Below are 24,453 nucleotides of genomic sequence, written 5' to 3' on the forward strand. Positions count from 1 at the left end.
TGCCCCTGATCTGCTCGGTGGGAGCTGGTGGCACATTGGGGCTGCCAACATACTGATAGTGCTAATGTATCGGAAGCTGTAGATATAAGAATTTATAACGGGGGCTCCCGACACCTTAAAATTATTTCAAGGGTTCCTCCAGGGTAAACAGGTAGAGAAAAGCTGCATTAGATGGTGAACTGTTCATGGCCAACAAAGCAACCAGAATTTACCAAAGCAGCCCATGGTGGAAAAGCATGTCACAATAACAGGGGATTAGGGTACACAGTGCTGAACAAATAGCCATACAATTAAATCTATGGTTATCCTCCACTAGGATAGTCATGAATGTATCTATTACCACTCACACTTACTGCACTGAAGTGTTGAAAGGATGTCTGTTATGTGGTGTCATTAGTTAGGACTTGCTCACACAACTGCCTGTAGCCCTGTCTCTCTGACATCGTGTTTTTTGTTAAAAAAAAATAAAAGACATACAAGCCAGAGAAGAGTAGGACAGAATAGAGAAATCTTATAGTATACAAAAAGGATCTAAACTTTTCCCTGCGGAGGCTGCCATAATAGTATATCAGATTTTTTTTACTGAATCTACAGTTCTCTATAGTAATCTATTTTTTAATGAACCCATCTCTGGCTTCTTCCCAGCTAATAAAATAACAAAGCAGGAGAAGCCTTAGGTATGCCATAGATGGTGCGAATCTCTTTCCTGCAACCTGTTTGTAGGAAAGAAATTTGCACTATTCCCCCATCAACAGACAGTGTTGACAGGGGAATCCCTCCTGCCAAGCAATTGTCTGCTTCCAGCGGGGGAAACTTGCGGCATTGCAAGTAAGGGAAACTTCACAGCCAGTTTCCTACTGCGCATGTGCGAGTCGTGCTGCGCTTTCTGAATGGTCCCGTTGTCTTCTGGGACACACAGGTCCCAGAAGGCAGTGGGGGGAAGGAGGAGGGCCAGATTCAACCGTGATAGTGACGTACCTCGCCACAGCGACATAGGATGGAAGTCCTGAAGAAAATATACAAAAGAGGTACCAAAAAGGAAAAAAAAAAAATCTGAAAAAGAGGTGGGGTGGGGTGTTTAATTGTTTGAGACAGAGTTCTCTTTTTGCCTGGACCTCCGCTTTAAACATCTCTTATTTATCAGAGTTAAGCTAACCAAGCACAGCTCGAATTTAGTCAGATCCCTGCTAAACTGGATTCAATTTGATCCGTGAGTGGCCCTGTTGGCACCATCTGGGTTGACTAAAGTTGAATTTAAAAATCAACTGAGCCAGGTGAAAAATTATCAGCTGACCAGTGACTGCACACTATCAGATGCAGTCTATTTAGACAGCTATGGGTGCTGAGGAACAAAAGCAATCCAAAGATGTATGGCTAGCCTTGAGCTAGCCATACACAATACATTTTTGTTCAGCCAGGTGGTTGAACGAAAAAAACCTTTACTGATTCCCCCATTCACACATTTGAGGTGGATGGGGAAATCCACCTATACAATCCACTATTGTATTCTGCGCTTTTATCAGACAGGGCGGTTGAACAGAAGTCAATCGATAGATCAACTTCTGTCCAACCACAGTGGCTACACATGGCTCAAAATTCAGCCAGTCCCTGCTCAACCAGGCAAATTTCCATCCATGTATAGCCAGTTTTAGACTCCTATTTTGAATTTTTTTTTCTTTATATATATTCTCCTTAGAGAAGAGGCAATTAAGCAGGGATATGATCACCTTGTATAATTATATCAATTGACCATATAGAAAACTGCAAAGTGGTTTACTTTAAGGTCATTGCTAATGACAAAGGGGCACTCTAAAGGAGGTTCAGCCTCTACATATGAAAGTACTGTTTTGCAAGAAGAACTGGGAAATGTGACACAATCTTCCCTAGGAGTGCTTCAAAAAGGAATGGATATGTTTCTAAATGCACATAATATCACTGACTACACCACATATATTATTTAAAAGATGTAGATTGTTGATCTAGAGCAGTGGTTCTTAACCTTACTAGTGCCGTGACCCCTGGATAAAATTTCCTTAGTTGTGGGGACCCCCAACAGTAAAATAATTTTCGTAGTGTGGGTGTGTCAGCACCCAAGGCAAGATAAGTAATTTGCGCCCCTAACCCACAGAGATTTAGCGCTCCGTGATTCCCTTCCACTCGTACAGTATTAAAACCCCATTTTAGGATGTACCACTCTCTCTCTTTGTTCTCCTTTCTTTCCCTTTTATCTCTCACTATCCTAATTCCCCCCCCCCCATCTCTCTCTAGCCGTCTTTCTTGCTCTTTCTCTTATTCTTTCTCTCCCTTTTTCTTTGTTCCTCCCCCTCTTTTCCGCTCCTTTCCATGCATTCTCTATTTTTATTCCTTCTCTTACTCCTTGGTGGGGGGAGTTGGGATGAGTGGCAGTGCTGGTGGGGAGTTGGGATGAGTGGCAGTGCTTGTGGGGAGTTGGGATGAGTGGCAGTGCTGGTGGGGAGTTGGGATGAGTGGCAGTGCTGGTGGGGAGTTGGGATGAGTGGCAGTGCTGGTGGGGAGTTGGGATGAGTGGCAATGCTGGTGGGGAGTTGGGATGAGTGGCAATGCTGGTGGGGAGTTGGGATGAGTGGCAGTGCTGGTGGGGAGTTGGGATGAGTGGCAGTGCTGGTGGGGAGTTGGGATGAGTGGCAGTGCTGGTGGGGAGTTGGGATGAGTGGCAGTGCTGGTGGGGAGTTGGGATGAGTGGCAATGCTGGTGGGGAGTTGGGATGAGTGGCAGTGCTGGTGGGGAGTTGGGATGAGTGGCAATGCTCGGGGGAGTTATGATCATCCAACTTAGGTGCTCTTGATCAAGGTCATCTGCTGATCTGAGAACTGTAGAGGGGACTTTTAAATGGCAACTATAATCACAGGCAGTGTTACTCACTGTGTCTCCGACTTTGTGGTGTCTCGCAGCAGTGACACCTATGCCGAAATCAGGAGATAGGGTCTCCAGCCCCTCCCACTTCACATTCTTCACCAGTCAGCTGACTTCTAGTCTCTGACCCCCAGCCATGCCGTGAACTGAATGGGCAGCTGTGAAGAGGCTGGGTGGGCGACCACGGGCTCCAGGAACAGCCCAGCTGGGCGGCCGCGAAAAGTCTGGGAGAGCGGTGTGGGCTTCAGGAACAGCCCAGGATTCGGTGACCCCTGGCAAATCATCATTCGACCCCCGAGGGAGTCCCGACCCCCAGGTTGAGAACCACTGATCTAGAGTATCTGATTGCCTTGGGGAATATAAAGGGTTTTTTTTTTTCCTTGGTAAATTTCTGAGCGTGCAGATTTTACATAAAATGTCGTAGTAAATTTCAGATCAGCTTGTGTTGGAACCCCTGATTTCCCTTCCAAGCATCTTCCCCTGGATAGACTCACAGACAGGAGGAAAGACATACACACATATAGTTGTGCACTGACCGGGTTATAAACGGGTGTTCCCATTACCTGCCGAAATAGGGAGAAAGATGTAGGTTAGAACGATAGATCTTATGCAATAACAGAGTGATAGGATGTATTCATGTAGTACTGCATTTTGTAAACATATACCTGTAAGCAGGTGCTGACAGAGTCCCTGTGAGTATTTCAACCCTGCCTGCACTGCATGTTATTTATGTTGGAAGTGCTAGTTAGCTGCTGCCTGGCAGGGAGGAAAAGGGTTAACTTGTTTCCTGGATCTCTGTTTTTGTTTTTTGGCAGGGTTACTGCTGGGCTCTGCTCCTCTCTGTACATATAAATTCAGGAGAGAGTTTTGCCCAGAGGAGTCCAGCTACATGGGAGAAGACAGGCTGTCAGCTGCAACCTGATCCTTTAGCACACCATCCGCCCGGATGGGCTCTGCTCGTCCCTGCATTCAGCTACCTTGTCCTGTCTATCCTCACCTGCCTCAGGAGCCTGCCAACATGTATGAGACTGCTGAGACCTGTAGTCCCACAATACACAGCCTGCTGCATGGAAAGGAAAGACACAGCCAGCCAGAAAGGGGTGAGAGAGAGCTGTCCTGATTCCAGCAAAGCGGCTACAATCCTGTGTCCTGGAGTCTTCCACATGTAGAGGGATTGCTGGGATTTGCAGTCCTTCTGTAGACATCAGCATGGATTCTGCCTGTAAAGGTATGCTCTGGCAGAACACAGCCTGAGTTATGGATGTAAGGAAAAGACTGCACTTAAAGCGGTTGATAACCGCGGATGTTGTGAAAGAAAAAAAAAGAAACAAACAAACACCTGCAAGGCAATGGCATAGTGTGCTAGTATGCATTGCATACTAGCACATTATGAAATACTCACCTTAGAACGAAGCTCTCTAGTGCTGTACTGTCACAGCTGAGGGGGCTGACATGTTCCCCCTGTCTTTCTTCCGGGCTCGTGCCACCCCCCCCCCCCCCCCCCCATTGGCCAGAGCCGCAATTTTGTCACTTCCGCGCATGTGTTTGAGAGCTCTCAGTTCCGGCATGAAGCTCTAAACTTCCGGCAAGGTATGCCTGACCTTCAGAGCGCATGCGTATTATAGGCTTACCTGTAAGTAAAAATGACCAAGCGGGGTTTACTACCACTTTAATGTTGAACTGTTAACTTGTGTTTATCATGCTGCACTATTCCAGTAAAGCTTTTGAAACGTTTCCATGCGTGGTTTGAAGTTAATTAGATGGGTGCATGGTGGGAATGGCGTATGGAAGAACAGGGCCTGTAATGCACACACACGGTGTGAAGTGGTGACATGCTGTTGCCAAGGTCAACAAGCACAAGAGAAGCATCTATTGCTCATCTATTACTCCCGGTGTCAATTTATCTCTAAGCGATGGTGCCTTTCTATAGATACATTGTGGCTTTTCAGGGAGTGCTGGACCCAGAACCCTATCCTGCTTCAATATCAGCCAATGTTTCTGAACTCAATATTCCAAACTCTTGTTTGGAATATTGGAAACCAATGCATTCCTATCCACTATTTCCATCTCCCTGTCTAACAACAGATCTGTTTTAGACAGGGAGATGGAAATAGTGAGAAAAATGGATAGGAATGCATTGGTTTCCAATATTCCAAACAAGAGTGTGAATGCTTCCACTAATATAAGGATGATTTTAGATTTTAATGTCCAGCTCAACAAATTTGAAAAAATTATTCAGAAACAATGGCTGATAGGAAGGGATAGGGTTTTGGGTCCAGCACTCCCTAAAAGGCCACAATTTATCTATAGACAGGCACCATTGCTTAGAGATAAATTGGCACCGGGAGTAATAGATCCTCCAATTCAAGTTGAGAATAGCCTTTTCTCTTTTCTGATCGGCTTCTATGAGTGCGGTCGATGCCCTGCCTGTAGGCAAGCTAGAGGCAACATTAGGAAAGGAAGGAATTTGTGGCACCTGTCACCAATAAAACCGACAAAATTAAAGAATTGATTACATGTTCTACCACTAGGGTTGTATACATGTTGGAATGCGGGTGTGACTTTCAATACGTAGGAAGGACCTCCAGACCATTACATGTAAGAATTGATGAACATGTTAACAATATCAAAAAAGGACTCATAACCCACAATGTTTCCAAACATTTTAGACAACCGTGACCCTATCCATCTCAAATTTTGGGGGGTTGAGAGAGTTAAAAAACATTGGAGGGGGGGAATTTCATCCGACAACTCAGTCATCGCGAATCATACTCTGTGTATGAAACAAAGGTAGCCGTGCCTACAGGTTTAAATGTCTAATTTGACCTGAATTGTTTTATCTCAGACCGCTAATGTTTAATTATTTTAAATATAATAATTAAAGATAATATTTTTCTTAAAATTTTTCTTTGTATTAATGTATCTATATGGACTGTTTTTAGCATATGATCTATGTAGAGTGGAGGGTGGTTGCTCTGACGTTTTGTCTTATGCAATATTGATTTTTATTATGGTTGTGTCAGTGGTGAGTATATTAGTACTCACTTTTTATCACAATATATTTGGCACTTTTAGTCGAGACAAGGGATCTCTTATACTAATAACGTGCTGTTTATATGTAGTCTTCAGTTAAATATACTCCTCTGTTAACTGCATCTGCTGCATGCCCTTCAATAAAAACTGAAATTAAAAAAAAAAAAAAAAAAAGAATATACTCCTCTGTAGCATTATTCTTAACATGGGAGGATGTATGTCTGCCTGCTGGTAGCCTTTGCCTCGGATGCCCCTTCTTTAAAAACCAAGGTTTGCGCAGACCAGTACTAATCAAAACAAGCGATACTTCGCATCTGTGTTCCTATGGTTACTAACACTGGGAGGAGGAGCACTGCATATGTTCGCTAATGAGGTGGTGTTTAAAAAGGGCTGATGTGTGAGCCTCCTTATATCGCTGAGGAAGTCCCGCCCACTGGGACGAAACACGTGCGGGAGGACCTGATCACGTCAACTGCAGCCACCTTCCACTCACTGTCTCACTGAGACATGTTATTGCAATGCATCTATGCCTAGCACTGGGCTAAAAGTGCTTTACTTGTGAGTAAACTTTTATATATAATAAAATGCACTGAAATATACAAAGAGCACTATCCATGTTTTATTGATCTTACATGATGCAACGAGTTTTTTCGATCCCCCACTGATTGTGAGATCTGGCTGGTGATTTGGAGCGGTGGCATTCTGGTAGCTGTGGAATCCCTGCAGAGGCACTAATCATCTCTTAACCCGTTAGGGGAAGGCTTGTTTGACCTGTCTGTTGGTTCAGAGGGTCCATTCAGTGAGGTGAGCGGCTTATATTGCCTGTGGTGGAGGTCTTATCACGGATATGCACAGCTGAGAACCCTTTCTAAACACAGTAATCACAGCTGAGGATTTTTTCCTCTACACCCTGTTCCTGTTTTTTCATTTCTACATGGACTTTTCTCTCAGAGTTTGGACTATTGTCTTTTAAGGCTGCATTTTATTAAATATATATATATATATATATATACACATATATATATATATGAATTTTAGTATTGACTGTTATTAGCACTGCACTATTTTATTTGTAATTTTTAATCCAGGATTTGTATATATTGGTCTTGAGTGTTACAGCTGCTTTTTAGGTCAGGTTATATGTTTGCGCAAATTGATTTTCTGGTTTTATTTATGTAGCAGAATAAATTTTGGCTTAAATTTATGACAAAATTAGATTTTATTGGATTTCTTTTAAAATAGAATGTAGGAAATGTTGTTTTTTTTCTAAATTTCCGCTCTTTTTTTCGTTTATATTGCAAAAAATAAATGGAGTCGTGAATAAATACCACCAAAAGAAAACTCTATTTGTGTGAACAAAATGATAAAAATTTCATTTGGGTACAGTATTATATGACTGCGCAATTGTCATTGAAAGTGCGGGAGTGCTGAAAATTGGCCTGGGAAGAAAACGGGTGAAAGTGCCGAGGATTGAAGTGGTTAATCACGGTGCGTTTTGCATTTTTACATGCATTTTGTGTGAACTCCTTCATTATTTTTTTCATTCAGCCCACTGGGGCTACCTTTGTAAACTACCTTTGTGTATCAGGATTAAGGGGTTACTTTGGATGAAAATCCAAGTAAAGCAGAAGATGCATTCCAGACCAACAGCTGAGAGTCCAGATGCATTTATTTATTAGTAAAAGATGTGACAAACCAATACTCTTCAAGGGCTCTGAGGGTCCTCCTTCATGATGGCCTCAGACTCAAAAGGGTGAAAACTTTTTAAATTAATTAAAGCCCAACTCTGGGAAACTTAAAAATTAGCACTTACACTGCAATGGTTAAGTGCGTGTTTAGGTCTAGAGGATATAGAAAAGAAAAACTACTTATCCAATACTCTTTTCCGCCGTGGCGAGTCTTCTCCCCCCATGCTTCAGCAGTCTAAGGTCCTGACATCATCAAGATCAATACAGGGTCAATAGCCCTACATTAGATGTGATGATGCTGAGGGACATTCCACTGCTGGAACGAGGGGGAGTGCCATCTGCTGGGGGAGCAGAGGATCAGGTAAATTAAAGTACAAAATCTCTCCCCAAGAATAAACAAACCATTAACTCTTGCAGTGGGGTTTAATAATGCAAAAAAAAAAAAAGCCTGCAAGTTAGAAAGCAGGCTCCAACAGCTATTTTTGGTGTAGTGTAATTGCCAAGCAAAATATATTACTAGGTACATGAAGAGACAATAGAAGAAATACTCACAGGTAGGGTCATAGATGGGTAAGCTGGCAGTGTCATCGCCTTGAATTAAGAAAGAAAGGGACATGAATTATTATGTTGATACTAGTTACAGCTTTCATCTGTAAGGTCTAGATATGTATGGTACTTACCCCTCCTTGTGGGTAAGCAGGACCACCCATAAGAGCCTGAAATAAGCATATACAAGATCATTTGCATTATGTTTCTGCACTTAAAAGAGATGTATCTGTTGTTTTTTTTTTTTTTTACAGAATCATACTTACCTAGGTGGATGCAGCAACGGGTCTGATGCTGCATCGGTTCCCCGGCGCCTGGATCACTATGGAGGTGACAGGATTGGCGGGCTCAGGCTCTCATCAGCTCGCTGAGAGTCTGAGCCGGCTGATGGTCCAGGCATGTGGGCGGATCCCGACCATATGGTTGCGATCTTGCTCGAACCTGAACCTCAACCGTCTCTGTGTCGTCAGCGGGCTCCAGCCCGCTCTCTGCTTAAAACGGGTCATAGGAATGCAGAACCAACTATGGCTGCACTTCTCCTTTAATGTAATTCCTAAACAGATTTGCAGAACATTATAATGTGGATGTTAGACAGAATTAACTGTTGCCAACTTTTTTTCTTACGCTACAGATCTGTTTTTGTTTTTACCAAAAGCAATTATAATTTTACTTCCTCTTCTATTTAAAGCCCAACTGAAATTTCAGTTTTAAAATAGCTAAATATGTTCCAGGAGCACCAAAAAAAAAGGTGCTCCAAGCCTGTCCCCTGCCAGCATGCTGCAGAGTAGGACCCTTGCTTTGTGTGTGGATACAAGGGTACACTGCATGCTCCTTGTAGAATCAGACCTATTAAAAAAGTGACAGTGTCTGTGTAATGCTGGATCACTCCTGAGGGAACTTGACAGACTCCTTGCCAGTTCAGTAGTGGCCCATTACAGGCAGGACCTCACAGTCCCTTAACAGTAGCACATGTGGAGTGACGCAGTGTGTAACCTTCCCTTCTGCTTCCTTTGTGGCTACTGATCCCAGCACCACCTCTTCAGGAAAATGCCAGCCCAACTGGCTGCAGCCGCCTCTTTCACCAGCCTTCCTGGCTGCCTCTACACCAGCCCGCCCGACTGACTCTTCAACAGCCCGCCCGACTGACTCTTCACCAGCCCGCCCGACTGACTCTTCACCAGCCCGCCCGACTGACTCTTCACCAGCCCGCCCAGCTAACTCGCAGGAGATTTCTCAGGGGAAAAGTAGAAGACTTAAGCCCACTGCTGTCTTCAAGGGAGACTACATGGCTACATGTGGCAGTCTCCTCCTTTTGTTAGTCCCCACCAGTGTTGAATTACTCACTCAGTCCTCTCCTTGCTCCAGTGCCTTCAGGAAAGCTTCCTCCCTTGTGTCTTTGGCAGGATTCTTCCAGCACCGGAGCCCTGGCCAAAGACAGGGAACCCCCCCCCAGACTAGGGGTACCCCTCAGGGTCACCAACAGCCCCCTTTAATACCATATCTCCATCTTCCACCCGACTGCCCTGCTGGTATGGCCCATTTCTATTTATGGGGTAGTCCCAGCCCCCTGCCAGCCCACTTCTGAGGATTGTCTGAGGCCCCACAAATATTCATGGCAGCCCCTCCTAGCCCTCACCCTCTAGTTCTAGAAGGTTCTCCAACCTTCCAGGCACCGGGGGGAGGCACCAGAGAGCTGCGAAGATGAGTCATTGAGCCCTGGCCTCTACTAACCCTAACCCAATTTAGTGACTCAGATTATTCCTGGCCAGAATATATTTAATTTACTCTACCAATACTGGTAGCACACACTAGAGGGTGCTACATAAAATTATATAATATGTCTAGATCCCTGGTCCACAGTGCTGCTCTGTGTCTGGCTGCAGAGACCAAGCTACTATCAGTGCTGTTGCCCTGCACTTCCTCTTCTCCTCTCAAGCTATTAAGGACAGGCACAGCTGGGAGCAAAGAGAGACAGAGTACTGGCCAGCTGCAGGACTGTATGCAGCCACAGAGAGAGCTGGAGGAAAGTCCCACCCACCACCCGGGATAGCAGAAAGATAGAGCAACTATGACTTGTGGGAGTTGGCGTTTCCAAATCAGACCGAGCCTGTTTTTTTAGATTGGAGGAGGGACTACATATCTCAGCATTATCAGAGCTCTGTGGAGAGGAAAAAGAAGGTCTGTTCCTGAGCTAAAGGTAGATGTGGTGAGGACATTATGAGAGACAGATTGTGCTGCAGACTGTTAGCAGGACATTTTTCCACAGCATCAGGGATGCAGCGAGGTGGAGTAGCAGACATCTCTTGGAACATGAGAATGCCACTGTCGCGGACTGGTGCTGCTGCCTGATTATTGGGGGAGAACACCGCTGACTTTGCTGAAAAGGGAGATGAGCTGTCACCCCAGGAGTTAGTGAGAGGTCACTGGCCAAACCCTTCTGCACCCTATTAAATAGGAATAGTACTGTTTTCTTGGGACACAGTGCAGGCGCCTATACCTGGGTTAGGAGGGACTTATCTTGCGCGTTCCAATGCCAGATCTGGGCCCCAATATGCTGGTCAGCAGGGAAAGGGTTTAATACAGACTCAAATGCCAGATCTGGGCCCCAATATGCTAGTCAGCAGGGAAAGGGTTTAATACAGACTGTTACTGTAACATTGGCCTTAAGCAGAACCATCTCCAGTATAGGGCTTAGGGGGTCATCCTCCGGACTATTGGCTCACTATCACCAGTATATCCTACTTGCTACTGTATATATCTCTCTCTTGATCTCTATACACATACACACACTGTATATTTGTCTACCAACTGTATATCCTATTTGCCATTGTTTTATATATTTGTTTGAGGGGTTGTTGCCATTTCCATTTCTCTGGTTGATATGTGTGTGTGTGTATATATATATTTGTTAAGAGTTTGTCCATTAACCAGATTTCTTTCACATGTACATCTAAAAACACACAAAAGACAATTTCCTTCCATCTCCAGTTGAGCATAAAGCAGACTTAAACTCCACTATCTTTGCCCGGGGTTTATGCCACCATTTGCAAGTATGCACAGCATATTTACACATTATGATAGGCTTTCCTCTCAGAGATCTTGCTTATAGCACTATGAGTGCCACTCCATCCTCGCTACTGAACAACAGCATTTTCGACCATCTCAATTTGCTAGTGTACAACATACACTATACAGTAGTACCTTGGATTAGGAACATAATTAGTTCCAGAAGAATGTTTGTAATCCAAAGCACTCATATATGAAAGCGAGTTTCCCCATAGGAAATAATGGAAACTTAGATAATCCATTCCACAGCCACTGCATGTCTAATGCAGTACTGCATGTGGCTAGATGTGTGGGGGCGCCAGAGACATTCGGAAACACTCGGAGACGCTCGGAGACCACTCGGAGAAGCTCGAAGGTGCTCTGAGACACTTGGGAACGGAGTGTCTCCGAGCGTCTGAGCGTCTGAGCGTCACCGGCACCCTGCACCTCTGGCCAAATGCGGTACTGCACACCCCAGCAGCTTAAATCCTGCTTGTCTTGCGAGACAATGCTCGCAAAGCGAGTCAGAATTTTTTTAAAAAATAGCTTGTATTGCGAAACGCTCAGAAAACGCATTACTCGCAATCTGAGGTTCCATTGTATTGTCAAAAGCATTGGGCCTCCTGCCTTTACACGCACATGAACTTTAATGGCATCCCAGTCTTAGTCTGTAGGGTTCAATATTGAGTTGGCCCACCCTTTGCAGCTATAACAGCTTCAACTCTTCTGGGAAGGTTGTCCACAAGGTTTAGGAGTGTGTCTATGGGAATGTTTGACCATTCTTTCAGAAGCATATAGGGGGTGGTGAGGATAGGGGGGGGCGCCCGGGTGCCCCTGTCTCTGACCACACCCCTTTAAGCCACACCCAATATTTAGCGCAATTTAAACCACACCCACTTTTCACCGTGGTGTGCATTGCGTGCAACATTTTTTTTTGTTCATGCCTAGGGCCCATGTTAATCTTGCACATTGGCCCACTGATTTCATGATACGTCCCTGCTTAAGGTGTCAGCATACCAAGACATTTTGGACAATTTCATGATCCCAAATTTGTGGGAACACATTGGGGATGGCCCCTTCCTGTTCCAACATGGCTGTGCACCAGTGCACAAAGCAAGGTCCATAAAGACATGGATGAGCAAGTTTAGGGTGGAGGAACTTGACTGGCCTGCACAGAGTCCTGACCTCAACCCAATAGAACGCCTTTGGGATGAATTTGAGTGGAGACTGGAGCCAGGCCTTCTTGTCAAATATCAGTGCCTGACCTCACAAATGCGCTTCTGGAAGAATGGTCAAACATTCCCATAGACACACTTCTAAACTCTGTGGACAGCCTTCCCAGAAGAGTTGAAGAGGTTATAGCTACAAAGGGTTTTTTTTTTTCTTTTTTTTTTTAAGATTTTAATGTAAAGAATTTTTATTTTAGTCCACGTTTCACTGGTAAAACAATATAACCATCAGTGCAGTTACTGCTAGCAGCCTACTTAAAATATTGCAAAGCAGACACTCTTTTATACGTTTTGTATGACTTTCCTTCAAACAACAAGCAGAAAACTCAGATAGACATGTGCGATTTGTTTCATTCGGATTATATTTTTGGATGCAAATTTGATTTTCGGAGGTATGGAGGTAAGTTATAATGAGAATAACAAATGCATTTGTTTCATTCAGATGAGGTCACATGATGTGCTAGTAGATCAGGCCCATGGGGAAATTAATTCAATTCAGGTTCAGTTAATGAATGGATCTGAAATTTGTTAATTCTTGTTGTATATTCTCTTTTTATTGGTATAGATTATTCAGGTTAAACAGCTTTGTTAATTATTACATTTTTACAAAAGTTGGTATCTCCATCTTACATTTTCAATACATAGCTACAAAGGGTTGACCGACTCAATATTGAACCCTACGGACTAAGACTGGGATGCCATTAAAGTTCATGTGCGTGTAAAGACAGGTGTCCCAATGCTTTTGGTAATATAGTGCATCTCCTTCGCTTTCAACTTTTCAAAAAATGGTCCATGGGGACTCTCAGAGGTCCACATTTATCTCCAATCCCTAACCATTATGTTCCTCCTCTAGTCATCTTTTATCCTTACCAGCTTATGTCACCCTCCACCTGTTTTCCCTTTTAACGATTAACAAATCAGCAAGCTACGGATTACACACTCAATTTAAAAAAAAAATCTGAAGCTGCAAAGTCTGACCTACCATGAGCGCAGTGGCAGTAATTGCTCATGGGCCCATAAAGCTTGATATAGCCACCCTCCCCTACATTTACAATAGTAAATCAGGAACGTCTATAACTCCCATTTATTAGAGATGGCTCTCAGAAGTGTCGGGGGTGTAGGATAAAAGTAAGATTGCAGCTTGACCTCGAAACCAACATAATCTCCAGTGGGTTGAAAGTAAGATATGAAGTATCTCCTAATAAAAACATCTACATCCAAAAAAACACAGCGATAAAATTTGGTGTTCCAGAAGCACGTTATACTTAGCGACCTTTCAGCCAAGACCATTGTCCTGTCCCCTTTATTGGCCTGCTCCATTATCACTAGCTTCAATCTCCAGCATGTTTCTTCCATATCCATTCATGAATCACCACCAGCATTTGACTTCACTTCCACCCATATCCTGTCTAGATAAGAACATTGTCTATACATTCATTACCTCCCTCCTTCAGTAATCATCATGAGTAATGGTCATCTATTTATACGCTGAATCACCTGTTTGTTCCTTTTTGCTTGACTAGGTCTCCATAAAAGAGGACATTGTATTTTGAGAATAAAAAAGCATGATCGGCCGCATATTCTTTCCATTGTGTGTATAGGTCAGTACAGCAAAAGCAAGGAAGATTCCTAGTCATTACATGACCAGCAGTAACAGAACTCAGAGCTGCCACAACTTATCAGCAAGGTCATATATACCAGGGTGAAATCAGCAGCATGTAATGGGCAGAGCACGGCTCTACACTGTCAAATTTAAAGTGGATCGAAGCTCCAATCAATATTAACTTTTTTAATCCTTATGTGGCTAGCCTAAGTAAATAGATTGTAAAGTATATTATATGTACTTGTTTTAAACTTTTTTCTTGCATTCCTTCAGTTCCTTCCTGATTTTTGGCCTAGGCCAAAATGAGGTCATACATCCCAGGAGTCTTAAAGTGGAATTGCAGTCTATATCTAACTAAGCTTAAAACAGCTCCCACCCCTCCTCTAACTTATTCTAACCACCCTGTAGAAGGAAGATGCTTACACTTACCTATTCTCAGGGCACTCTGGTCCGGTCACGTGATCAGCTCCCAGTGATGACTTCAGGGGAGAGGAGAGACAGCCAACAACACATGCCCCATAGGATGCCTATAGGGGACATCACTGCCCAGGCATTCCATCCATTGTCAGCGATCTCTCTGAAGCCGGCCGCTAGGGAGATCACATGAGAAGTGGGTGGGAGCAGTTTTTGAATTAGTTAGATATAGATTAGAATTCCATTTTAATGGGCACTTCTTTTTTCTTTCATCTGGATGAGAGGAGGAGGGGCTTTCTCATTTAAGTACACCCTCCTGCCTGCATGTCTGAGCTCAGGGCAGATAGAGTCCAGGAAGTAAATGCTACCTAAATCATCTGCCCATACTTAAGATGTCCATAGTTAGAAATGCTAGCAGGGTGTTTTTCAAAGTAATTTATTAACAAAACAAATGGAGACATGAATGGATGGGTGAGTTTGTCTTGAACATGAAAGAAAAATTAAACAGCGTTTTTGGTGCTCAGAAACAATTAGGTTCTGCTTTAACAAAAGTAATGTCTATAGCGCACAAAATTAAAATCGCAGAGGTGGTCAAATACCACCAAAAGTAAGCTCTATTTGTGGGGAAAAAAAGGACAATTTTTATTTGGATACAGTGACGCTGGACTGCGCAATTGTCAGTAACGTAGTGCCGTATCACAAAAAAATGGCCTGGTCGTGAAGAGGGTAAACCTTCCGGACCTGAAGTGGTTAAACTGTTAAAATAAAAATTTTAAAGGAAGACCTATTTTATGAGCTATCATCCCTTCTCAACTATCTTACTAATATGTCCATTCTTCTACTTGCTTCATGGTATTGTAGCTGCTCAAAGTATCACTACTTACCCCACCTCCAACGGTGGTGATGGACTGGATCTTTACATCTCCAGTCACATGTACACATTCTACCCGTTCCATAGGTATCCTGTGTCGGTATTCATAGAATGGAATTCCGTTCACATTAACCTGCACACACGGAAAAAGAGACAATTACCATGAAAGAATGCATTACCATTGTAAGTTGTATACCAGCCTGACAATTATGCTCACGTTCAGAAAATTGTCACTGATTGTATTACTCATGGTATAGGTCTTAATTTCATCTACTTTTTTCAGGAATCGCTATTCACAAAATTCTAAATTTAAACCTAAGTCAGTGGCTAGTAGACAGGGGCCGATCCTGGGCGGGTGCCCAGGGTGCACTGCGTCCAAGCGCTGCAAGCTGCTGCAAGGAGGGGGGGCGCCGAAGCTGTGGCAGTCACTTACTGTGCCCGATTCCCTAGACTCTCTTATTGCACCATCCACTGGCCTCTCTGCTGCCTGCTACACTGCTTGCTAGACTCGCCTGCCATCTAACAAACAGTGACGTCATGAGGCAGAGTTGAGGCACCAGCATTCAGAGAGGAGGAGGAACTGCTTTCTCCTTCGCGCCTGGTCAAATTTGGCTCCACCCACCTCTTCCAGGCAGTGCGGCTGAGGGAATGAAGGGAGCACGCTGGAAGAGCTGAGTGTGAGTTGTCCACCTGCATCAGCACCTGCCTGAGGTGAGGCAGCCTGTGTCCATGTTCTGGAGCTCATCTAACAGCACTACTTGTATAATTGTGGTGAAGGTGTTAAATTAATTATTTCATGATAGATACAAACAGGTCCCAGAAGACAGCAGGGACGAATGCGCAGCGCGACTCGCGCATGCGCAGTAGGGAACCAGGCTGTGAAGCCGCAAGGCTTCACTTCCTGATACCCCTGCTAAAGGTCGGCTTCAGGTGAGGACATCGCGAGCGCCCTGGACAGGTGTGTCCTTATTTTGTAGCTGCTGACTTTTCAAATTATTTTTTTCAGGTGGAACACCGCGTTATGGAAATTGTAAATTCTGTATAAAATTGTATTCTATTTTGTATGCTTTGCCTATGTATTGCACACTGCACTTATTGTGCACATGGGACTAATAATGTTTTCATTACATGTTTGCATTCTTTTGAGTCCTGATTAGAATTAGCCGCCTATGTTACGCCTCTTGTTACCAAACAAGTACAATTGTACTATTAATGTTATATCTATGAAATCGTGTGTATCTTTTGTGTCTGTTCCCTACTGCAGTAGTTATTAATTTGGAACCATTAAGCAATATGAGGAGAGGAGTTGCCTATATATAAAATTTCCAGAACAGTACCAATGGTATGACTCGAAATTGCCCCTTTCTTAAGACCCCTTACCTTATGTCTATGTGCAATCTTACTAATAAAGGTAAAATCAATTCTTTAAAGTGTGCTGTGTAAAGTGACTTCATGGTGTTAGTGCAGGTACATAGCTCCCAACTGTTTTTAAAAGTATTATCTTGCACTGATTTATATTGTAACCAAGTTATTTGAAAATTTTGAAGGGTTTATCTACTAAGGGATTTGGGGTTATTCACTTAGCAAGGTGAAGCAGTGTTAACTTCTATCATCTAGTCATTTGCTAGCATAAAATCCTGGTTTTGAATCCCTTTTTATTTTTGTAATTGGGCATTTGTAAGTAATTTGGATATTTAGAACAGAACATGGGACAAAATCCTCCAGAGGGGACACAGGAGAAAAAAAACAAAAAACTTTTTCTACATTGGAAAAGAGTTAACATTTTGGTTAGTTTTACATTTTTTTTAATTATTTATCCTCACTTCCTGTTCCAAAAACAGAACACAGATAGCATTTTGACACACAGAAGCCCCTCCCCAATCCACCCAAAATAATAATAAAAAGGTTGTAGTTGGACTTTAGGCACATATTAACTTGATGCAGTAGAGGAAGGTTATACTGATTTCCTTACCTGGTAGCTGACAGGGGTGACCAAAATGGCCATCTCAAAAGGATTCCCTCTGCTCAAAGGGATGCCTTCGTTCTTTCTCTCCTCACCCCCCCAGGAACCGGACTGGAAGGTGTTAAAGACGACTGTGTCCCTCCCTTCGAAGCGGGGATTAAAATGCATGGCAATGTCTGTGCCGTCATACTGCCCACAACCCATATTAACGGCAAAACTATAGAGAGAGAAAGAAAGCAAAAGAGAGAATAATCCATAGGTTTCAACACTACAAACATCCAGATGCCACTGGTTCAAAACCATTCAGTAAGAAAGGCAAGTATGGAAAGGACTGTGTTACAATGTAGTGAGGTAGACAGAATGATTAATAACTGGCTACATTCACAGTATGGAAAGGTCAGCCACACTCAGACTGCAAATGTCTGACATGTATGTGTACCCTTCTAACTGCCATTCCACAGTAGCTGGAGAATGTACGTTAGCAAACAAAAATGTAACATTATCCTCCATTAACTGCTACATTTGGTGTTACATAAAGGGGAATATACAGGATAGAAATATGGGTGATGCCAATGTTTTCCTTTTAAGACCCAGGCCAAGGTTGCAGCCAATTACATCTAGACTCCAGATCGGCATGCTTAATTTAGGAAAGCGAATAAGTAAGGTGAAGACCCAGGATAAGGATGCCTGTCCTGGTGCTACATTTAACGGTCTTTCAAGGGTCTAAAAAAAAATATATTAAAGAGTAACTCCACTTTTGTTGAAAAAAAAAACATTCCCCTCTGGGTGATCAATGCACATTGCAAGGGTCTTACCCAACTTTGATGCAGATTCCTACCTTTTTGTTATTCTAAAGGAATAGCTGTTTGTCTGTGTCCATGTTCTGAGTGAATCTGTATGGGAGTTGTTTTATAATTATTAATCAGCTGTTGCACCTGCAGGGCTCTAATGAGGAAAGCTGCTGGGTCTGCATCCCTTTAGATGTGACTTTCCTTTGAGACTCTTTACATCACAGGGTCACGTGATTTACTCAGGGGGATTCCTGAGGAAGTCATGTGACCCTGTGATGTAATGCATAGGGGAGGGGCATATGTTCAGACGAGATGCTGAGATTACCTTCGGAGCAGCACGACATTGGTGTAGTGTCGTGGATTTTACAACTTTCATATGCTGTACATAGCTGGTGCACTGAAGCACTTGGCAAATGTGAGTGTATTATTATCTTTTTAAATAAACAATATTGATTTTAAAAGAATATAAGCACCATTTCCTTTCTTTTTACATATATCGAGCAATAGTGGAGGAAAAACTTACAGGACGCAAAGGAGGAAAGCACATTTACCTAGTCCAAGGTGACTAAAAGGCTGTTTTTGACCGAACTTAAGTGTTAGGTCACACATCATGCATGAGGTGAGCGCATATCTAACGGGGGAGCACCGTGGTGAATTAATATAAGCACTTTTTAGGGCTTGCGAAGATTCAGCAAATCGCACTATTACAGTGTTTTTCACTTGATTGCACTGAAGCACTGCATTTGAGAAATGTTGTTTTACCCACTGATTATTATTGATTTTTGTGATTTACACATTAAGAGAGATGTGATAATCTGATTCATGTTGTTGAATATTTCACGGTTATACTAGCGCAGGAATTTATTTAGATTCCACTTGTGCACATTTGTTATTGAGTGTGTTCCTTGCTGCCTGCTTTTGATATTTTTTAGTTGCTCGCAAGATTACATTTGAATATAAAGTATAAAGTAATAACAGTGGTAAAAAAAAGCACTTGTGGGTTTAACTAATCATTTTTTTTTTTGTATAATTCTGCTTTAAGGGGGTGTGGCAGGGGTGTGTCCTATGCGTACATACTTTTGCTAATAGGTGTCCCCCATTCCCAGCTCAAAAAATTGGGAGGTATGTGACTGTACACTCAAATAAGCAACAACGTTAAAGCTAGTGCCCTCAGACATCAGCACTAAGTAACAGAATTAGACCACACCCATCCTTTTGTACAATTACAGTCTGTATGAGGACATATGCTGAGGGCTGTGGCTGTTATTCAGCTATGTCCGCACAGAGTACCGCAGCATAGTGTGAGTGTAGGAAGCGGCTTTTTCACAGAAAGACACCGATTATTTTAGGCAAAAATTTGTCACAAATCATAATCTCAAATCAAAGCTGTTAATAAAGTATTGCATATTTCCTCTAATACCTTAACATTGGCATATAACTTTTTGAAACCTATGTTAGGTATCACAACTGACATTTCTTTACCATGGGCAGCCAACAACATTTCATTTAAATTATGTGTTCATTAAAAATAATTCAAATGTATTTTCAAAAAAAAAAAAAAAAAAAAAGGGAGAAAAAAAAAAAAGCAATTGTACTTTAAATTTTCTTGATATTAGCCCTCTTTAATCCTCTGCAAAGCAGGAAACATGCCAAAAGAGGGACAGGCAGCACTGTGAACCAGTTAGGGCTCTAAAGCTTTTCATAGCATTAGCAGTCTAACACAGGGAACATACCACACGAGGAGAAGGCAATGACCTCAATGTTTTACTGCACATCTGCATTGTGCAATAACAGGCACTTGGAGGTAAAAGGGGCAGGCTATGCTTTGTGGCAAGAGTATATATAAATATATATACTGTACTGTACTGGGAATTTAACCAACTAATGGTGAGGATAGGGGCAGTGCTAAGGGTAAGTTTAGATACTGGGGATGCGGATAGGTTAGAGGGTAACGCATTTATGATTTTAAAAGACAGGGCCTGATTTTAGAAACTGATACTTAATTTAAAAAATATAGAAATATATGAACAGATCTTATTGAACTAAACTTAATATCAGAAACCAAATACATGCCCATTGCCCAGAAGCTTTACATTCCTTATTCTTCACCCTGCGTTTACACTGCATAGAAGAACAACATGATGCAATTCTGCATTTTTGTCAAACCCCCTGCTTACGATTTTGAGTGTTTGGAAACCTTGCCAGTAATGTAGATGGCCATCCCAGGGCGTACTCCGCCATAAATGGGACTTCGGCAGGGGATAGCCTGGAAGAAAACAGAAAAAAAATCAGAAGTTAGTTAACCTGTTTGATGGCCACATGAATAAAATATCACCTACATCTGCATCATAATCAGAAGGAAGCAAATTTACCCACACAAATATGAACTTGTAGTAATGGTCAGTGTTGATGAGAGACACAAGCTTCTATATATTGAAGCCTACCAGTCCTTAAATAAAGCACTTTAAAGCACTTGCATTAGTTCTGTTTCTAATTCTAATTCTAATTCCTTTATTTTCACATAGTAATTCTGCAAAAAACACACTTCCTGCCCCTGGGTGGCTACATTCACTCCTTTACTGCAGCTATGGAGGGAGCCATGGTTGTCACAAAGGCAGACCTTCAAACATGTCTGCCTTTGTTCATCTGAATTACATGAGGGGAAGGATTAGTGGTTTGCAGAAGAAATAGAACATTGTTTATGCTTGCAGGTCAATTCACACAAGATATGTCACCCCCTTTTTGGCAAGATAGACAGGTATTTTCTGTACTTTGTAAAAATGTTCTTAGTCTTGAAAAAAGAAAATTAATGCAACCACCACATCTAATGAGTGGTAAGCTGCAATATATTACATTTCTGTTCTGAGTTTAATGCTTTAAACATTTACACTTCTCTATAATAGCCAAAGGCTAAGCAGTTGGCATGTAATTACTCAAAGAAATGTTGATCTTTGTCAAATGCATCCACATGCATCCAAATAAGAATTGCTAAATGATCAGCATCTGTAAAGGCTTTGTGTAGTTTTTAAAGCAAAAAGGTGGTCTGCTTTTGCTGACTTCTTTCTAAAAATCCTAGTGGGCTGACTAACCCCCTGGTTATAGCACTTTCTGAGTCACTAACCCTCAAATAATATGCACTTATCTATATACTAATTCTGGGTTTGTGTCTCAGAGTATTGAAGCCAAAGGGTCAGCATGACAGCCAAGCAACTAGCATTTTCTGAATCAGAAGTTAGCAATAGCAGCCTGCATTTTTCTTTTAACAAAGGTTCCCTATAACCTGATTCTGATAATTCTAACTTTTTTGTGATAATACAGTCACCTACAAAAATCCAGATTTGCCCCAATGCACAGAAGTCAGAAAGAAATGCAATGTATGATTCTGGGAAGAGCAGAAAGCATAGAAAATGAGCAAATCAGACTGTGAGCCCTATTTAATATAATAATTTAAAGATCACTCTAGCCATCACAAAGATCCACCGAATATCCAATTAAAGTATTGTGTAATTAGGCTATTGAAAGGTATCTGCTTGTTTCTAGTGCTAGTTTATTATATTCAACTGGACTTTTTCTGTAACGTTAAAGACATTTGGTAGCTTGTCCAAGCCACATCTTCAGTTCCAATTCATTCATTGAATTTCGAAGACATTTCATAGGTTGTCCATGCCACATCTTAAGTTCCAATTCATTCATGGAGTGTTAAAAACATTTCGTAGCTTGTCCAAGTCACATCTTCAGTTCCAATTCATTTGTTGAATTTTGAAGACGATCCATAGCTTTTCCAAGCCACGTCTTCAGTTCCAATTCCTTAGTTGAATGTTAAAGTTGATTCATAGCTTGTTCAAGTTACTTCTTCAGTAATACTTTATTAGAACTATAGAAGTGGTTTGGAAAAGCTACGATACGTCTTCAATATTGTAGAACAAGTCTAGTTGAATTTGACAGCCTACTTCTAGATACATCATGACATGGATAAAGGAGAACCTTCACAGACGGGTCTGGTTGTTGTATTTGTTTACAGCAGTATGCACTTTACCTTATTAAAAAGGGCCTGCTGAATGATTTAGGAAGGCCAGCCAGTCAGTCACAAAGTGCAGTAACCCACCATCTTCCACTGTACTGACCACTCTAAGTGCGTAAAACATGAAATCTGGTTGGTTAATGAACTACTGAATAAGTACAAGATGCAACCAGCCTGCTGTGCCCTGTAGACAAAAAGGTTGAAGTTGGCACTTACTGGATTATACACTGGATAGTATCCCTGAGCTGGAACAAACGCCATGGCTGGTCAGTTGGTATCGTCCACCTGGTAAACTCACCTGTGAAACAGAGAATGGCTCATACAGAGGAATGGATTATATATGCATACGTAGTGTGGGAGTGTCAGATGACTTGAGTTATTATTGCAACCTTTGTCCTTCAAACTCCTTCCTCCAGCAATCAGCAGAACCTCAAACATAAACTTCAGAATAACTACTGTATAGTGGGGAGGAGTCAACTACTCTTATCAGAACCTCACAGATAAGACAGAGATAGGAAAAGCTTGCAAAAGTAGAAGCTAACCTGAGACCTCTCAATGAAACATATGACAGTTATATATACAAGGCTGCTTTATAGTTTATCATTTACTATTACTGTATATGGTTGTCTAAAACAAATACGCACCTGTGTATATCAAGGTTCCCACATTGCAATTGTGGCTAGTTGGGGATAGGTCACATGTGCATTGGTCAACTTATCGCTTCCTCATACCCAGTGAGAAAAGAGTGTATATTATAATGATGCGTAGCGGTACCCCTGTAGGGGCTGCTGAAATGTTGGATTGTCTGTCACCCTGCCCCGCCCGGCATTCACCTCTCAGACACTCAAAGAAATAGAACAGTCCATATGCTTTGTTTTGTTTTGTTTTTTGTTTTATTGAGGGGATTGAACTTGGATTGGGTAAGGGAAATATGGGATGCCCAGTAGAATTGGTAGCACTTGCTTGGGATAACTATATACAGTCCAGTATATACACTCCATTTCTCCTCCTGCACATCACTTCCTCTCTAATCTTCAGGTCTTTCTCCTACAGCACATCGCTTCCTCTCTAATCTTCAGGTCTTTCTGCTCCAGCACAACGCTTCCTCTCTAATCTTCAGGCACAGCTAGTACAAAGTGGTTAGGCCTGACACTGGCTCAGCCAGGCCTTTAGTAATTGCTCTTTGCAGGCAGGGACTATGGGCCCCTATAGTGTAGCAAAATATAAAGTCTCTGGTGCTAGCTGTCCTACACGCGGCTACTGAGCCTAGTAAGACATCTTCAGGCCCTGCCAGCCCTCCTGGCTGCAGCTGCCTCTCTCCACTGCCCTTTTCACCACAGTCCACTCTTCTGGTTCTGCACCCATCACAGACTGCATGCTCCCAGTCCTCTTAGGCGTGCCTCCCCAGTCGAACTCTCCGCCATCTTGCTCATCTGCTTCGTGGGGTGTCTGCTAGCAGGGAACGCTGGATCTCCTCTATGGCGAGGCACCACCCCCTCGTATCCAGACAGATTGACATCTGCAAAACTGATGGGCAGGCCCCTCCTTGATCATGCTGCTGTAACCCCTTGTTAGATGAACTGAAGTTGGCAGGCATGCTGTGACTAGCCAGACTTGTCCAGGCATGTTGCTCAGCACCGACTGTGCCCAAACAACTGAAAGCAGATGACCGCTGACTCCTCCGGTGGTTGCCTGTAGCAACAATAAAGTTTGTAACCCCTGTCTCACTGACAGGAACACTGTTAGCACAGTCCCGATCACCCCAAGCAATAGTAGACAGTTCCAGGCACACTTTACTGTAACAAGCAGGAATTTTAAGCAAAAGTTCAGAATGTTCAGCATTAGCAGAATGCTGGACATATTTGTAATCCAGGTAGGGATGTCCAGTAGTAGCAGAATGCTGGACGTATTTGTAATCCATGGGTGCGGTTACCCGGCGTGGTTGCCAAGGGTGACAGCACATGGTACAAAGTTGCTGAATTGTAGGATCAGCGCAAGTGTCCGTCCCAGCCGCGGTTGGGGCAACTGGGCAGGCAGCAATAATGATTAGATTTGAAAGCAACTCCTGCTGGTTGCTAAAAACACTGGCACTTGTTACTGTGGCATTAAATAGCAGGCTGAGCACATTAGTCCTCCCCCAAGTGTTATTCCTTAACAGTGGCAGAACAAAGCACAGTTCCCCAGCTCGATCAACTTCGGCTGCTAGGGGCATTGGCTGGCAGGTAAGCTGTGAACAGACATCCTGGACAATGCCCCCAAATGTAGCAGTACCCCCATAGGGGCTGCTGAAATGTTGGATAGTCTGTCACATTGCCCAGCCCGGCATTCACCTCTCAGACACTCAGAGACATAGAACA

At 42.8% G+C, this 24,453-nt stretch overlaps 1 protein-coding gene across 1 annotated transcript in view; it reads right to left on the minus strand.

Moving 5' to 3' along the window:
- The window catches only part of LOC141107777 (galectin-4-like), a 36,623-nt gene extending 14,158 nt beyond the window's left edge, over positions 1-22,465 (minus strand). The window contains exons 1-7 of the mRNA XM_073598739.1: positions 22,313-22,465; positions 20,253-20,341; positions 17,294-17,501; positions 15,335-15,454; positions 8,294-8,329; positions 8,166-8,204; positions 3,429-3,455 (exon numbers count right to left, since the gene is read on the minus strand). Coding sequence (XP_073454840.1) covers positions 3,429-3,455; positions 8,166-8,204; positions 8,294-8,329; positions 15,335-15,454; positions 17,294-17,501; positions 20,253-20,341; positions 22,313-22,357 — 564 coding nt within the window. The 5' untranslated portion in view covers positions 22,358-22,465. The remainder of the gene's footprint in view (positions 1-3,428; positions 3,456-8,165; positions 8,205-8,293; positions 8,330-15,334; positions 15,455-17,293; positions 17,502-20,252; positions 20,342-22,312) is intronic.
- Positions 22,466-24,453: the final 1,988 nt, after the last annotated feature.

Source organism: Aquarana catesbeiana, linkage group LG09 (assembly GCF_042186555.1).
Source record: "Aquarana catesbeiana isolate 2022-GZ linkage group LG09, ASM4218655v1, whole genome shotgun sequence".
NCBI classification, from domain to species: Eukaryota; Metazoa; Chordata; class Amphibia; order Anura; family Ranidae; genus Aquarana; species Aquarana catesbeiana.